The sequence below is a fragment of the Lucilia cuprina genome, chromosome 2, assembly GCF_022045245.1.
Source record: "Lucilia cuprina isolate Lc7/37 chromosome 2, ASM2204524v1, whole genome shotgun sequence".
Classification (NCBI taxonomy): Eukaryota; Metazoa; Arthropoda; class Insecta; order Diptera; family Calliphoridae; genus Lucilia; species Lucilia cuprina.
Window position 1 is genome coordinate 42,545,663 of NC_060950.1, and position 17,191 is coordinate 42,562,853.

At 29.3% G+C, this 17,191-nt stretch overlaps 1 protein-coding gene across 1 annotated transcript in view; it reads right to left on the minus strand.

Annotated features, from left to right (window-relative positions):
- Positions 1-17,191, minus strand: part of LOC111688418 (myb-like protein D) — a 226,368-nt gene that overhangs the window by 164,661 nt on the left and 44,516 nt on the right. The window contains exon 3 of the mRNA XM_046946506.1: positions 872-958. Coding sequence (XP_046802462.1) covers positions 872-958 — 87 coding nt within the window. The remainder of the gene's footprint in view (positions 1-871; positions 959-17,191) is intronic.

Below are 17,191 nucleotides of genomic sequence, written 5' to 3' on the forward strand. Positions count from 1 at the left end.
GTTTTTGTTACAATAACAAAATACAAGTAAAATTTGTGCTCAAACTACTCGCTCGGTATCTAGAAACAGCACATTAATTAATCTATTGGCTAAATGGTATTAAAAATTGACTTTTCTAATGACTAATCTATAGTATTAAAATACTTTTAATAAGACGTTCAAAGTATTTCTGAATTAGTCTTTGGACTAGTATAAAAACTTTATATACTAGTTTACTGTCTTGTTATAGACTAATTCCCCGTATATTGACTAATTTATAAAAAATATTGATTAGTTTACTGTGTGAAAAAGTTGGCTTTTGTTGTACATGTATTTGTTGTACATTGATATAAATTTCCAAAAATTTAGATTTGGTAGCACCTCATTTCCGAAATACAGAAATTACTATTTTATACACTTATATACATGTTTAAGCAATTTATAGATACAAATAAAAAACTGTAGTTATATGGTGACTAGGGTCAAATATGGACCGATCCTCATAAAAATCTACGGTGCCGATTTTTGCAGAGAGTGTATTATAATTAACAGAATTATGTGCTAAAAACTGATACTTTTGGGCACGTTTGTATTTCGGAGTGGTGTAAAAATACACCGATTTCAAAAATTTTCAACATTCTTCGTCTTTGGTGTTACAAAAGATCATATACCAAATTTTGAATTATCTTCAAAAGCGCAGTCGTGGTTTACATTTTCATGGAATTGCCCATATGTAATACAATTTTGAAAAAATCGACGTGTGTTTGTATGTCGACAAACCTCTGACAAATCTCTGATCTTAATTTTCAAACAGACATTGGACATAACGACCATATTTGTATTTATCTAAATTATTGGCATGTTTTAGGAAAAAAATATATATAATAAATACCTGTACTCCAGCATATGCTGTACTTGGATTTATCACAACTTTATGAATTTTTCCATATTTTCCAAAATATTCGTGCTTTTTTAAAATCTGCAATAAAAATAAATAAAAGTGATCAATATCATTTGTAAAAAAACGTTTGAAAAATGTAATCGTATACAACTGAAATCGATTTGTATAACATGTTCACCATGGTTAGTAATATTGGAAAGAAAGTTGAAAATAAATCAGCTTTATCTGTAAAAACTGTCAGAGTTACACGGGGATCAAAGCTAGACATTTTGGTCACACAGGGTTTAAAAAAAGTGTTTTTGGAAGATTGAAATAGTCCGTTGCCCATTGAACAATTTATGCTACAATCAAAAGTTAAAGGGTTAACTCATACGAAGAAAACCTGTATTTCCAAAATGTGCAACTTTGACCCCATCTATCTCCAGCAGTTTCTGACCGATAGAGCTAAAAAAGTTGTGAAAATTTTAAACAAATTGATTTTTGAGTTCGGTCGCTTGGCACGAAATTGCCCGTATGAAAATTGTTTTAGATTTTTTTGTAGATGATCGATGGCAGAATGGAACCAGTGAGTAGCGCCTCTAAGTTAATCATTTCGGACATTACCCCACAGAAAATTTTCAGAGTACTCGGAATTGTAACCAATGTTGTGTGCTTTACTTTGTGTTACTTATAATTTGATTTACTTGTATATAAAATCTGGATATGAAGTTTAAATTTTTAATAAATTTTTTCTGCATTACATTTTAATATACGAGTGATTAACATTGTATATGAGAACAGAAAATTATAATATAAAAAAATCAAGTGTGCTGTAATTTAATCAACAAAAAATTTTTCATTTATAGAAAAATTTTTTTTGGATCAACATTTTTTCAATGTATAGATGAATTTTAAGCAAAATTTGTTGCTTAAAATTAGGATCATGATCTAGTAATGATTGGAATGGCCTTATGCTTATGAATGAATTTGTAGAAACATGTATTTGGGTAGCATTTTTTAAAAAACATATATATTTAGATACTTCTTAATACACATGTATTTTAAATAGAAAGTTGTTGTAGATATTTTTTGATATACTTGTGTTCCAGCTAGGAAGGTGCTGTAGAAACAATTTTACTTACTAGGTATATCGGGAAGAATGTAGGAATAGCTACTTTTCCATAAACAAAAATATTATTAAAAAAGTATAATCTACACACAATATCACAAACCAAGTATATCAGTTAGTGTGTCATTTTCAAACGGACATACGCTGTGTAAAGTAAGCCAGAGTGTGTGTAAGTTTGTAAGCACTTTCGAATACAAAATAAGCAACACAATATCAATGTAGTAAGCTATAAATTTTCTGTTGGGTAAGTTTAAAACAAATTATTATTACGCCAAAAGCAACACAAAAGAAACAACAACGCTAAACAAAAACGCTAAGTACAAAACGAAAGGCATAGAAAATCAAAATAAACAACGCAAATATACGAACAGAATTCACAAAAAGAAAACAAAATACATAACGAAATGTATTTTGTACATAAATCATAAGTCAATGAAGCATCTATATACAAAGCAAAATACACAGCGTAATAAAACCAAATACATCTACACACACATGTAGATATTCGGATCTCGCCGATATCTGGGGTCCTCTAAAAACTGATTTTAACAAACAGACAGACGAACATGGCTTAATCGACTCCGCTGTCTATAAGGATCCAGAATATATTTACTTTATAGGGTCGGAAAATTATATTACACAAATTACAAACGGAATGGACTTTTTGAGAAAAAAGTGAATTTTATTTATCATCTGTGGAAGTGCTGCACAGTGGTATAGGAAAAAAAAAAGAGGGAAATAATTCGGTAACTTCTAAACGGTTAATCCGATTTTAATGAAATTTGGTATGCACAAAAAGGAGGTGTTGTCGAGTTTAGGTTTTGAATTTGGACCTTATAGGCCAACCAGGGGCCCGGCGGGGGGTCCTCAAATTAGGACACCTCGGCTATGTTAAATTTTTAAAACGATCTTATTTCTTCATTTGAGTTCCGATTTAAAAAAAATTTCGTATATAGAATCTCCTCATCGAGCACTATAAAAAATGTCGTCGTAGCAGTAAATTATCTCTTATAGTTTAGGAGATATTCGCATTTGAAAATTAAAATTTTAAAATTTTTACCGTCCTTACTTTAGTTTTTTGATAATAGCGGGTCCAAATATTCCCGATTTTCGCCATTTCTTTTTTTATTCGCTTAACAACAAGTCTATATATCAAGCAGTGAAAGAATTATGTAAAAATCATGACTGAGTCCAGAGTTATAGGCATTTTAATTTAAAAAATTAAAAAAAGGCGATTTTTTGCCATTTTTTTGGGAAAAAAGTATCTTTTTCTTTTTAAGTTATCTAAAAAGTTTCTAAGAAGATGTACATAGAATTTATACTTTTTGAAAAGCTGACTTTACATAAAATACGATAAATGAAACAAAACCTAAAAATTTTTGATACCGAGGGGACCAGATCCATCCAAAAAACCCTATTTTTTATATAAAATTCAATTTTGAGCAAAAATTCTCAAATCGCATAGTCGATATCAAATTATAATGACCTGTTTTATATGACCCAATATGTTCTTAATCATTTTGTAACGGGTTTCGATAACCCGCCCTGGTATGGATGTAATAGGCAAAAAACCAAAAAAATCCCATTTTTGGGATTTTTTAAAACTTTTTTGGGAATTCCGGGATTTCTAATAAGAAAATTCGAAATTTTTATTTAATTTTGGATTTTGAGTAAAAAAATCTACCTAACTGTAAAATTTCATCAAAAAAATATTCATAAATAAAATTTTTATTGCAATTTGAAAAATTTGTATCTTCGCAAAAACTGAATAAAAAACATTTTTTAATTTTTTTTAAAAAAGTATTCCGCGAATTTTTTAATTTTCAAAAATTATATACAGTTTTGAAAAATAGACAAAATTACCTTTCCATTGATATATAACATGCCTACCTAATGTTTTTTAAGTGACAAATTAATTAGGGAAAACTCAACATCTTTTAGAGAATTTACCTAGTACTATTATTTTCATCCATACATTTGTTAGGCATGTTTTACTACCTAAATTTTTATGAATTTTTACAGCCACTTTTTACGATTAATCTTTTATTCTTTATCCCTAAAAAAAATTAACAAGTATTTATTTTATATAAAAATAGTCTTTATTTATTTTTTTTTTTATAAATTAATATAATTTTGTAAAATAATCGGTATCACAGTAGTCCATATCTAAAAGATAAAGTAAATCTTTAAATTCCTTATAGTAGATAAAACAGGATCAGAAGATAGAATCAGATTATTAAAAATATCTTCATTTTGAGACTGCCTAGAACACTTCCTTGAGCTAAACTGATGAATATGCTTAAAGTCTCTATTCCTCGATTCTTGGGGTTCTTCTGTAAGCTCTCCTAAAGGCAGAATATTATGTTCTATGATGACCTTTCCATGACATAATATCTTGTGAACTGTAGGTGTCATTTCTTTCCAGGGATATAATTCCAAAAGTAATTTAGAAACTTTTGTAGAATACTCTCCAAATTTTGTTGCGTTCACTTTATGCTTGCTATTTATCGCCATTAGAATAATATTGACCTTTTGCAGTAAATCCATACTAATTCCGGTTATTTCGGAAGTAGTTTCAAAATGTTTAAAAAAACGTCTAGCGGTATTACCATCGTTTGTGCTTCCATATCCTGTGAGTGGTTTATCAATATTTAATCCCATCCGCTTTTTAAATTCCTCTTGAATTCTTCGTTTCTCACTGGCTCTCATTTCCATTAACTCCTTATTGTTATTTGCACTTTTGTTTGCATTTTCCGGTATGCTTCTGTACTTTAAATCATATGCTAAATGTAGAAAATGTTCCAGAAATCGTATGCGAGCATGTAGGGGGGATATTCCAAATTGTAATGTTTCCTCATTTATTGATCTTTGCTTGGAAATATTCGAAAATTCTGATTTTTTATCACCACATATGTAGCAGTACCAAGTAGATGATGTTCCTGTAATGGCATTTCCAACTTTCCCATCAATCATTGTAAGTTTTAAATCATAGGACATGTTAAACGAATAATTTTCTATTTCGATTGTTATAGGTCCAAGTTTTTAATTTCTGCTTCAATACGATTTATCAAATCTTGCGTTGTTGTTTTGGATTCCTTTATATACTCAAAGCTTATTGGCCTACAAAAAGCTTTGGATCCTAGAGTCGAATTCTTCCAAATATCATCGAAACTGGTTGATGGAGAATCGCTGTCAGCATACTTTCGAATTCTTAATGGAACTAGCGATGCCATAAATACACTTTTATACTCGGAAGATGATTCACTTGTGTTGATTTGTTTATATTCCGAGAGTGCTGATAATCCATCACATCCCCACTTACAAATGAGTTGAAGATCACAAGAATTTATTTTTTTAGTTGGTCTGAAGAAAAGTCAGAAGCAATCCTTAAAGCAGTATTTTCGAGTAGAGCGCCGAGTCCAATAACAGCCTTCCGATCAGTTATTTCAATAGGAGGTGGTATAATGCTTTTCTTCTTTTCATTTATTTTGTCATATGATGGTAAAACATCCACTCCTTTTTCAGATAGCGCCTTTCTTAACGTTATGTAGTTATCACGACTTAATCCCAGCTGCAACATAAGCGCAATAGCTTCTTCCTCAGTGAACGTTGTATCAGATGATGGTGTGGGTATACTCTTTACAATTCTTTTCAGTCGTCTTGGTGATGCGGTTGGAAGAATATTTGCAATTTTTATGGCATCCAAAGGCTGTTTTTCTTTTCTTAACATTGCTTTAAAGTGTCCGAAACTTCTTCGTTAGATAAGGTTTCTAGTGAAGTTGATAACCTTTTCCTCTTAGATTTTGAGCTCAAATCCTCATACTGCTTACAGGGAGCACCAACAGTTGATACGCAAATAGCAACTTCTACACATTCATCCAGCCAATCAGAAAATTTCGATCGAAATTTAGCAATGGAATACCGAACACTCTTCAGTTTTATATCAACTGATTTTATAAAATTTTCAATTTTACATATATCAGTTTTATCCACTTTATTTTTATGTGCAGTTTCAATATATTTCAATAAGAAGTTCACTTTATCGTGAAAAGGAGCTGAAGAGTGTTCAAATAAAATGGAGCACAAATCATTTTTTTAGTACGATCGCCATGGTTAGAAAATTACAAATAATTACAAACAGATATAAACCTGTCTTATATATTAATTACAGGTACTTAAATTAAATTATTTTTTAAAGGGTTATGATATTCTACCTAATATGTCTAACGTATCCTTATGTAATGAATTTTTCCTCAATAGGTCACTTTAATAAGCTACCTATTAAAGTGACCTATAGGGGTAAAAATCATTACAGTTTAAAAAATAATTTTTTAATATATGTAACAAATTTAAGAGTTAACGTTATGGATGAAAATAATAGTGCTAGGTAAATTTTCTAAAATATGTTGAGTTTTCCCTAATTAATTTGTCACTTAAAAAACATTAGGTAGGCATGTTATATATCAATGGAAAGGTAATTTTGTCTATTTTTCAAAACTGTATATAATTTTTGAAATTTTGAAAATTAAAAAATTCGCGGAATACTTTTTTTTAAAAAAATTAAAAAATGTTTTTTATTCAGTTTTTGCGAAGATACAAATTTTTCAAATTGCAATAAAAATTTTATTTATGAATATTTTTTGATGAAATTTTACAGTTAGGTAGATTTTTTTACTCAAAATCTAAAATTAAATAAAAAGTTCGAATTTTCTTATTAGAAATCCCGGAATTCCCAAAAAAGTTTTAAAAAATCCCAAAAATGGGATTTTTTGGTTTTTTGCCTATTATATCCATACCAGGGGCGGGGTTATCGAAACCCGTTACAAACTGATTAAGAACATATTGGGTTATATAAAACAGGTCACTATAATTTGATATCGACTATGCGATTTGAGAATTTTTGCTCAAAATTGAATTTTCTATAAAAAAATAGGGTTTTTTGGATGGACCTGGTCCCCTCGGTATCAAAAATTTTTAGGTTTTGTTTCATTTATCGTATTTTATGTAAAGTCAGCTTTTCAAAAAGTATAAATTCTATATACATCTTTTAGAAACTTTTTAGATAACTTAAAAAGAAAAAGATACTTTTTTCCCAAAAAAATGGCAAAAAATCGCCTTTTTTTAATTTTTTAAATTAAAATGCCTATAACTTTGGACTCAGTTATGATTTTTACATAATTCTTTCACTGCTTGATATATAGACTTGTTGTTAAGCGAATAAAAAAAGAAATGGCGAAAATCGGGAATATTTGGACCCGCTATTATCAAAAAACTAAAGTAAGAACGGTAAAAATTTTAAAATTTTAATTTTCAAATGCGAATATCTCCTAAACTATAAGAGATAATTTACTGCTATGACGACATTTTTTATAGTGCTCGATGAGGAGATTCTATATACGAAATTTTTTTTAAATCGGAACTCAAATGAAGAAATAGGATCGTTTTAAAAATTTAACATAGCCGAGGTGTCCTAATTTGAGGACCCCCCGCCGGGCCCCTGGCTGGCCTATAAGGTCCAAATTCAAAACCTAAACTCGACAACACCTCCTCTTTGTGCATACCAAATTTCATTAAAATCGGATTAACCGTTTAGAAGTTACCGAATTATTTCCCTCTTTTTTTTTTCCTATACCACTGTGTGCTGTACTGAATTTTTTTTAATTAACCCAATTTTATTTTGGAGGAATTTGATAATGATTTTATTTATTTATGTTAATATTATTTAAGTCAAATTAGCTGTATTTATAATACTACAATTTCACTTCCTAATAACTTTCAAAAAAAAAACATAAAAATGACTTCTTGTAAATAACTTCAGATGTAGTGAATTTGGAATCAAATAAAAAGGACAAGCCTGTCTAAAAATCATAACTTCTTCAGATCTTTTTCAGTACTAATTCGGATCATAAATTAATTTTTTAAACAAATCTAATACCCGACGTTTGGCCACATTCTTCTAACTTAACTATATAATAATTAAAAAACCATATAGTTTCACAATATTTTACTTGAAACATTAAAGTTTAACAAAAATATAATGATATCAAAAACCGTCCTTGAGTATTTATTATTCCTTTACAAAAAATTTGCTTATAAAGCAAGGATCCTTAAAAAATATGATTTTAGAAAAGTAATCCATTTTACTAACGTCCGAATTTTAAAATGTTTAATTTAATTTTTAGATAAATCAAACAAAATTTGAAAATTTTTAGTGGAGTATCTATTAACAACTATCAAAATAAAAAGGAAATTGAAGACAAAAAAATAATCTTTAACGAGTTTTGCTTCAAATTTAATCGAATATAACTTAAAAAATTAAAATAATAATAAATGAATACATGGTAGAAAAATATTAGATGGTAGTTTCGATTTGATATTTTTGACGAGAATGGAGATTTTTGAAGTTCATTTTATTTACTATATTGTAAATATTTAAAAATTCAAATTTTTAAAAATTACTAATTGTACAATTCTAAAGCAACTTCAAATAATATGTACTTGAGTTGAAGATCAAAAGAAAACAATTTGTTGTTTCTTTTTCTATAACACTTTTTAAATGTTTTATGTATAACAATTGATAATTAAGGCGAATCTTACACATATAACCTCGATCAAAACATGTGTCATAACTAAAAGAAGAAGATATATCATTCGGGGATAAACTGAATTTCATTCATATGGTAGACCAATCACATTATTTGAGATTCATAAATATCAGTGTTTAAACAGTATTCTGGGAGGGCATTAGTATGGGGACTAATTTAAATTGTTGGACGACATTCGCAATACTAAATAAGACGCATCAATAGAGAATATGATTATTCATCTAGCTCTCTACATTTGGTGGTGTAGGTATAAAAATACATGTAATAAAAGAAAAAACAATCTATTTAGACAGAGAACACATCCACCAAGAAAAATGCTTTACTTGAAGAAGAAACTCGATTTGCAATTCATATTCCCATTAGTCTGTAACATCATGAATCTGAATCTGTAACATCATGGCCAGTGTAAACTGTTACAGATTTGAATGGCTTTGGGAAGCTTTCATTATGAGCAGTCCCGTTTGGGATTTGCTTCAAAAATGCTTCTAGCTCTCACAAAACTTAGTTTGAATGGCTGCGATAAAACTCAATCAGCACGGTCAGCTTTTTTCACAATTTGATCAAATTTTTACAATTTGAAAATTATTTCTTTTTTAAACAAAATATATGTATACAATTTGGCAATTTTGTTGAAAATACTTTGTTTATATTTTTATTTGAAATATAAGAAAAGTCGTACAAATTATTACAGATATGGTAGCATTATTTTAAACATAAAGTTCAAATCTCCTTTATTATCAGATGGTTAACCAAGATGACATTAAGACAAATAGGAACTATATTCTAAAATTTTTCTACCATGTATGAATATATAAATGAATATACACTGAGCGTCAAAAATGAGTATACACCCGTCACTTATTTTGTTTTATTATAATGCAGAATATAAAAGCGATTTGAAGCTAAAGTTTGTAATAGTAAAATTTTTAAATAATAACACTGTAAGTATGTCAAAAAGACACAGAAAACGCCGAGATACCTAAACCTAATTTTGGGTAGTAGAATCTAGTGGCATACTCCGTTTTGTAAAGTTGGGTTAAAATCGGGAGATATTGCGTTTTATAGTATGAATTTTTATGAGGTATATTTTATTTTTTTTTTTAAATTTTGAAAAAGTTTTTACGCATAGACATACGAACTAGTTATGAAAAACTAAATATGGACTATTTGAATTATTATACATGTATTTGTTTACTTTTCTATGCGTGTGAGTTTTGTTTTTTAAATTTGAATCATCAAAAATCACTTCAGAAACAGTTTAAACTTTAAAATGCAATATCTTCCGATTTTGACCCTCTTCAAAACAGATTATGTCACTAGATTCTACGACCGATTAATTCACGTGTTTTGCCGTTTTCTGTGTCTTTCTAAAGATTGAAACCTTACGTACAGTGAAATTAATAAAGTAAGGGCCAACAATTACATTTTTATTAAAAAAATTTAAATTTTACTGATTTAAAGTGAATTAGTACAAAATTTTCTATTCAAAATTGATTATACAGGCGCAATTATTTTACACGTAACGATTTTTTTATTATATTTTTATAAATTTTGTATTACATTTAATAAAAAATATTATAAATTTCATCAACTTTTCCGGGAATTTTTGTGAAATCTTCGCATATTTTTACGCATAACTATATTCTGATATAGTTGCTCAAATATTCTCTAATATACTCAGTTGGAATTGGATTTTAAGGTTTTGAGAGTTTTTGAGATGGCTTCGAGCTTTCCAAAAAAGTGAAAAGCTCCTAGACTTACAACTTCCAATGGTAATTAAAATAAAATTCTGAGGTAATAAAGGACAATTTTTTATGAAGATTCTCTTTTGACTTTATTATCATGCTCACCAAACAACGATGCAGTTACCAAACAACGATGATTTAATTCTGTTCCAAATTATTTTTTCACTAAAATAACGTGACTTTTTCACGAAGAAAAACATTAAAAATTCGTTGTTCTTATGTTCAATATGGTTTTTATAGGGTCTAGAAGCTAGATTTTTTAAATTTATTGATAATGCGAATATCTGGAATATTGATAACCTTGTCAGCTCACTTGCTCCAACAGTTGGTATTGAGTTGTCTAAGTGTAGCGAACATTTTGGATTTTGTTTTATCAATTTAATTTTTTACCACTTTACAATCAATTTATGCAGATATTTAAAATTCTGAAGACATTAATCGTTAATCAATCAACATTTAAACATTTAATAACAATTTAGTTAATGTTATTATCAAATTGATGCAATATGATATTAGATATTAACGGATTAGTGCTTAAATTTTGTATATTATAAGGCTAAGCTTGTGTAGAATTAATCTTATACAGATCACAGTAATGGTGAGTTATTATTCCAATATTAAATATTTGAAGCAATATTTTAAGGGGTTTATTTTAAAATTTTATAAAATTGTTGTACCATCACAATCTTAAATCTGGCAAAAAGTGATCCATGTTAGAGGGTCAGATTTTTGTTTACCTGGGAAACACATTTTAAAATGTTATTTGTAGGTTATCTTCAAGGTAACTAAATATAATCCTCATTAAAAAATTGGTCTTTTGAGCAATTAGGGACATTTTTTGATATAAAGTAATTTATTAGTACTATAATACACATTTCAGCTAAAATAACCAAAAACAACCGCTTAATTTTTGTCAAATCAAATGAAATAGCATTTAGAAGCGTAGACAACTGTCCTTTAATTTTTTAGTAAAATTTTCAAAATTATTTTATATATTTCAATAGTGTTTCAAATTATTTCAACGAGTGCGCTATAATTATGAAACAGTTTTTTATGGTTAATTTTGTTTATTACCGATATTTTGCCGTCTTACGCCGAGTTTTGCTACTTATTACATAAACTAGACTTCGCTAATTATTTAGATCTGATTGGAGTAAGGAGCATTGGTTAGAATAGTTCAAATTAAGGAAATGTTTGATCTGGATATTGAGTATTTCTCGTTATCAGTAAGTATATCGGATTTCTTGTATTTTTATAGTGTCTATTTTTTAAGTTTTTCTGAGTAGTGAGCTGCTTTGTATTCCATGGTGGACCATTTGGAATTATTTGTTTGCTCATTGGAATAGATTATTAGAAACATTTAAATAGGACGTCGTAAAACTGATTCAGAATTGAATCGATGTTATAAGGACTAAAGTTTTTGGACGAATGATATGTAATAGAAAAGATTATAATCTATTATATAGTCTATTCTATAATCTAGTCCGGTCTATGGTCAAGTCTAAAGTCTAGTTTATAATGTAATCTATTGACTTGTATTTTTCCTAGTACTGTTAGTTTTCTTATAGTTAAAAAAAATATGTATAATAAAATAGAATATGCGATACAGGCTAGTTCAGAATAATATTCAAGCACAAGACTTAATTGTATATGTTGTTTTTCGTTCACAGCCACAATTGCGATCGCTATCAAGCATCAAAAATGTGAGTTTTTTTTTTCCAAATTAAAATAATTACACATGGATGAACAACAAAAACGGACATAAACTCATACTTATATATGTTAAACAGAATGTTCATTAATGTTTATCTTCCACACAATGCAAGCGATAATATTAAGTGTGGTAACTCAGTTTTGTTTTTATTTTCTCTTTCTTCTGTTTCGTAAGCCAAAGTTTAATATTTTTTAACTTTTGTACTTCATGCAAAAGTTTGAGGTTTTGATTGTGACCGCTCTCATTAAAACACACACTGTAAACACGAGCAGTTCGACGCAAAATATTGTATGTGTTTGGGTCTTTATTTCATACATTTTTTCCTTTATTTGTTTTCAGCACACATTTTGAAGCAAGTTATTGAAGTTAGAGTTAATTTTACGCTCTTTAACAATAGTCAACACTGACAATAACTAAAAAACTTTAAAACCAAACAAAGTTGTTTATAAAAGACGTTTTTAAGTTGAACAAACGATTGTTAAAAAAATGTTGCCTATTTTTTCTGTGCAGCATGTATTGATAGGAATTATTAAAGCGCGTAATGGTTTGACGCATAGTTCAGGTGTCTAAAATTGGTTATTTTTTCTCATTAGAATTATGAAGATTTTATGATTTTTTAAAACTATTTCAAATAGTAATTTTTAGATTTTTTACTTTTTAACACAGATAAATTTAATACAATTTGTTAAAATCAAGGACCTAAAATAACTGTTATCAAATTTTTAGAAATCGAAAAAAATTGCCTCTTTATAAAAAATATAATTAAAAGTTACACTGTAACTGTTATAGGTAACTTAAAAGAATAAAAGTTGGTCATAACTGTTATAATTCTATTTATATTTTTCCATTGTTTTGAAATAACTATAATTGAGAAATATTTTTATCCTTGTCAATGAAAATTTTCTAACAGCATTTTATTATTTAAAACGTTGTTAAACTATTTAAATTGAATGGTCAATAATGGACCTAATGTTATAGGAGTTAGTAAATAAATGTAAGTTTCTTTAAGACTTGTTTATGTGGAATTTTATGGCTTTACTGCTATTTTAAGGCAGTTATGTATTTTAATGACATTAGGGCTAGGATCGAATAGTGGATCGTTGTCTACAACAATTATCAAACAAGGGAAAAATATTAATTGGAATCAAATGGTTAGGTTAGGTTGATAGGAGGATGTATACTACATCAAATCCTACTACATCACCTAGGCAACTATCGGGCCTGTTGTGCGCTCCAATTCAAAAAAAAAATTGTTCACTGAATGTATTATTTTTCCATGTTTAGTTTCCTGGATGTAATTCCTAAGAATCTTCAGTGTTAGCATGTTTTTTTCCGGAATAACATCACTTCCAAGATACTTGGATATAACTTCGACGAATGCCTGACAGTGGCAAAGAAACTGCTCCAGAGTTTCACTGTCCTCTCCACATGCTCTACATTCGTCTGAATCTGCACGTCCAATTTTGTATAGATGTGCACGTAATCCTGTGTGTCCACTCTGAGATTTCTCGTCTTGCTCTCATCAGGGTCACCCCATAGAATCTACCCACAGTTTCATTACTCCAAGAGGCCTTATGGGATTCTCTCATCAATATTTTTTTTGTTGCGTCGAATGGTTTTGCGTTTGTCAGGTTAACTACATCGAGCTCCCTTCCCTTTATAGCTATTACATTCGACCTTTTGTTGCCGACTACTCCCGAGTGGCCTGGTACCCATATGATGTAAACCTTACCTCTGAGAGAGTATTCAGTTAAAGCTTTCTTACAATCCAATACGGTCTTGGATTAATTTCTATCACCTGATATCGCCCTAATTGCCTTCTGGCTGTCAGTAAATATATTAAGCCCTGTGGGCGCCATATTTATACTAACCCAATTTACACATTCCATTATTGCTCGTACTTCTGTCTGGAAGCTTGTGTTATGATTAGGTAAACGGCGATATATTTCTGTTTCTGGGTCTTCAATGTAGAACCCTAGACCTACTTTATCCCCTAATTTAGAGCCATCCGTATAGCAACGGATTCCTACAGGTATTTGCTCCAATGCACAGTGGTATAGGAAAAAAAAAGAGGGAAATAATTCGGTAACTTCTAAACGGTTAATCCGATTTTAATGAAATTTGGTATGCACAAAAAGGAGGTGTTGTCGAGTTTAGGTTTTGAATTTGGACCTTATAGGGCAAACAGGGGCCCGGCGGGGGGTCCTCAAATTAGGACACCTCGGCTATGTTAAATTTTTAAAACGATCTTATTTCTTCATTTGAGTTCCGATTTAAAAAAAAATTCGTATATAGAATCTTCTCATCGAGCACTATAAAAAATGTCGTAGCAGTAAATTATCTCTTATAGTTTAGGAGATATTCGCATTTGAAAATTAAAATTTTAAAATTTTTACCGTTCTTACTTTAGTTTTTTGATAATAGCGGGTCCAAATATTCCCGATTTTCGTCATTTCTTTTTTTATTCGCTTAACAACAAGTTTATATATCAAGCAGTGAAAGAATTATGTAAAAATCATGACTGAGTCCAAAGTTATAGGCATTTTTTGCCATTTTTTTTTGGGAAAAAAGTAAATTTTTCTTTTTAAGTTATCTAAAAAGTTTCTAAGAAGATGTATATATAATTTATACTTTTTGAAAAGCTGACTTTACATAAAATACGATAAATGAAACAAAACCTAAAAATTTTTGATACCGAGGGGACCAGGTCCATCCAAAAAACCCTATTTTTTTATAGAAAATTCAATTTTGAGCAAAAATTCTCAAATCGCATAGTCGATATCAAATTATAGTGACCTGTTTTATATGACCCAATATGTTCTTAATCATTTTGTAACGGGTTTCGATAACCCCGCCCCTGGTATGGATATAATAGGCAAAAAACCAAAAAATCCCATTTTTGGGATTTTTTAAAACTTTTTTGGGAATTCCGGGATTTCTAATAAGAAAATTCGAACTTTTTATTTAATTTTAGATTTTGAGTAAAAAAAATCTACCTAACTGTAAAATTTCATCAAAAAATATTCATAAATAAAATTTTTATTGCAATTTGAAAAATTTGTATCTTCGCAAAAACTGAATAAAAAACATTTTTTAATTTTTTTAAAAAAAGTATTCCGCGAATTTTTTAATTTTCAAAAATTATATACAGTTTTGAAAAATAGACAAAATTACCTTTCCATTGATATATAACATGCCTACCTAATGTTTTTTAAGTGACAAATTAATTAGGGAAAACTCAACATCTTTTAGAAAATTTACCTAGCACTATTATTTTCATCTATAACGTTAACTCTTAAATTTGTTACATATATTAAAAAATTTTCAGGTATTATTTTTTAAACTGTAATGATTTTTACCCCTATAGGTCACTTTAATAGGTAGCTTATTAAAGTGACCTATTGAGGAAAAATTCATTACATAAGGATACGTTAGACATATTAGGTAGAATATCATAACCCTTTAAAAAATAATTTAATTTAAGTACCTGTAATTAATATATAAGACAGGTTTATATCTGTTTGTATTTATTTGTAATTTTCTAACCATGGCGATCGTACTAAAAAAATGATTTGTGCTCCATTTTATTTGAACACTCTTCAGCTCCTTTTCAAGATAAAGTGAACTTCTTATTGAAATATATTGAAACTGCACATAAAAATAAAGTGGATAAAACTGATATATGTAAAATTGAAAATTTTATAAAATCAGTTGATATAAAACTGAAGAGTGTTCGGTATTCCATTGCTAAATTTCGATCGAAATTTTCTGATTGGCTGGATGAATGTGTAGAAGTTGCTATTTGCGTATCAACTGTTGGTGCTCCCTGTAAGCAGTATGAGGATTTGAGCTCAAAATCTAAGAGGAAAAGGTTATCAACTTCACTAGAAACCTTATCTAACGAAGAAGTTTCTGAAGTATCTGAAAAAGGAGTGGATGTTTTACCATCATATGACAAAATAAATGAAAAGAAGAAAAGCATTATACCACCTCCTATTGAAATAACTGATCGGAAGGCTGTTATTGGACTCGGCGCTCTACTCGAAAATACTGCTTTAAGGATTGCTTCTGACTTTTCTTCAGACCAACTAAAAAAAATAAATTCTTGTGATCTTCAACTCATTTGTAAGTGGGGATGTGATGGATTATCAGCACTCTCGGAATATAAACAAATCAACACAAGTGAATCATCTTCCGAGTATAAAAGTGTATTTATGGCATCGCTAGTTCCATTAAGAATTCGAAAGTATGCTGACAGCGATTCTCCATCAACCAGTTTCGATGATATTTGGAAGAATTCGACTCCAGGATCCAAAGCTTTTTGTAGGCCAATAAGCTTTGAGTATATAAAGGAATCCAAAACAACAACGCAAGATTTGATAAATCGTATTGAAGCAGAAATTAAAAACTTGGAACCTATAACAATCGAAATAGAAAATTATTCGTTTAACATGTCCTATGATTTAAAACTTACAATGATTGATGGGAAAGTTGGAAATGCCATTACAGGAACATCATCTACTTGGTACTGCTACATATGTGGTGATAAAAAATCAGAATTTTCGAATATTTCCAAGCAAAGATCAATAAATGAGGAAACATTACAATTTGGAATATCCCCCTACATGCTCGCATACGATTTCTGGAACATTTTCTACATTTAGCATATGATTTAAAGTACAGAAGCATACCGGAAAATGCAAACAAAAGTGCAAATAACAATAAGGAGTTAATGGAAATGAGAGCCAGTGAGAAACGAAGAATTCAAGAGGAATTTAAAAAGCGGATGGGATTAAATATTGATAAACCACTCACAGGATATGGAAGCACAAACGATGGTAATACCGCTAGACGTTTTTTTAAACATTTTGAAACTACTTCCGAAATAACGGAATTAGTATGGATTTACTGCAAAGGTCAATATTATTCTAATGGCGATAAATAGCAAGCATAAAGTGAACGCAACAAAATTTGGAGAGTATTCTACAAAAGTTTCTAAATTACTTTTGGAATTATTTCCCTGGAAAGAAATGACACCTACAGTTCACAAGATATTATGTCATGGAAAGGTCATCATAGAACATAAATTTCTGCCTTTAGGAGAGCTTACAGAAGAACCCCAAGAATCGAGGAATAGAG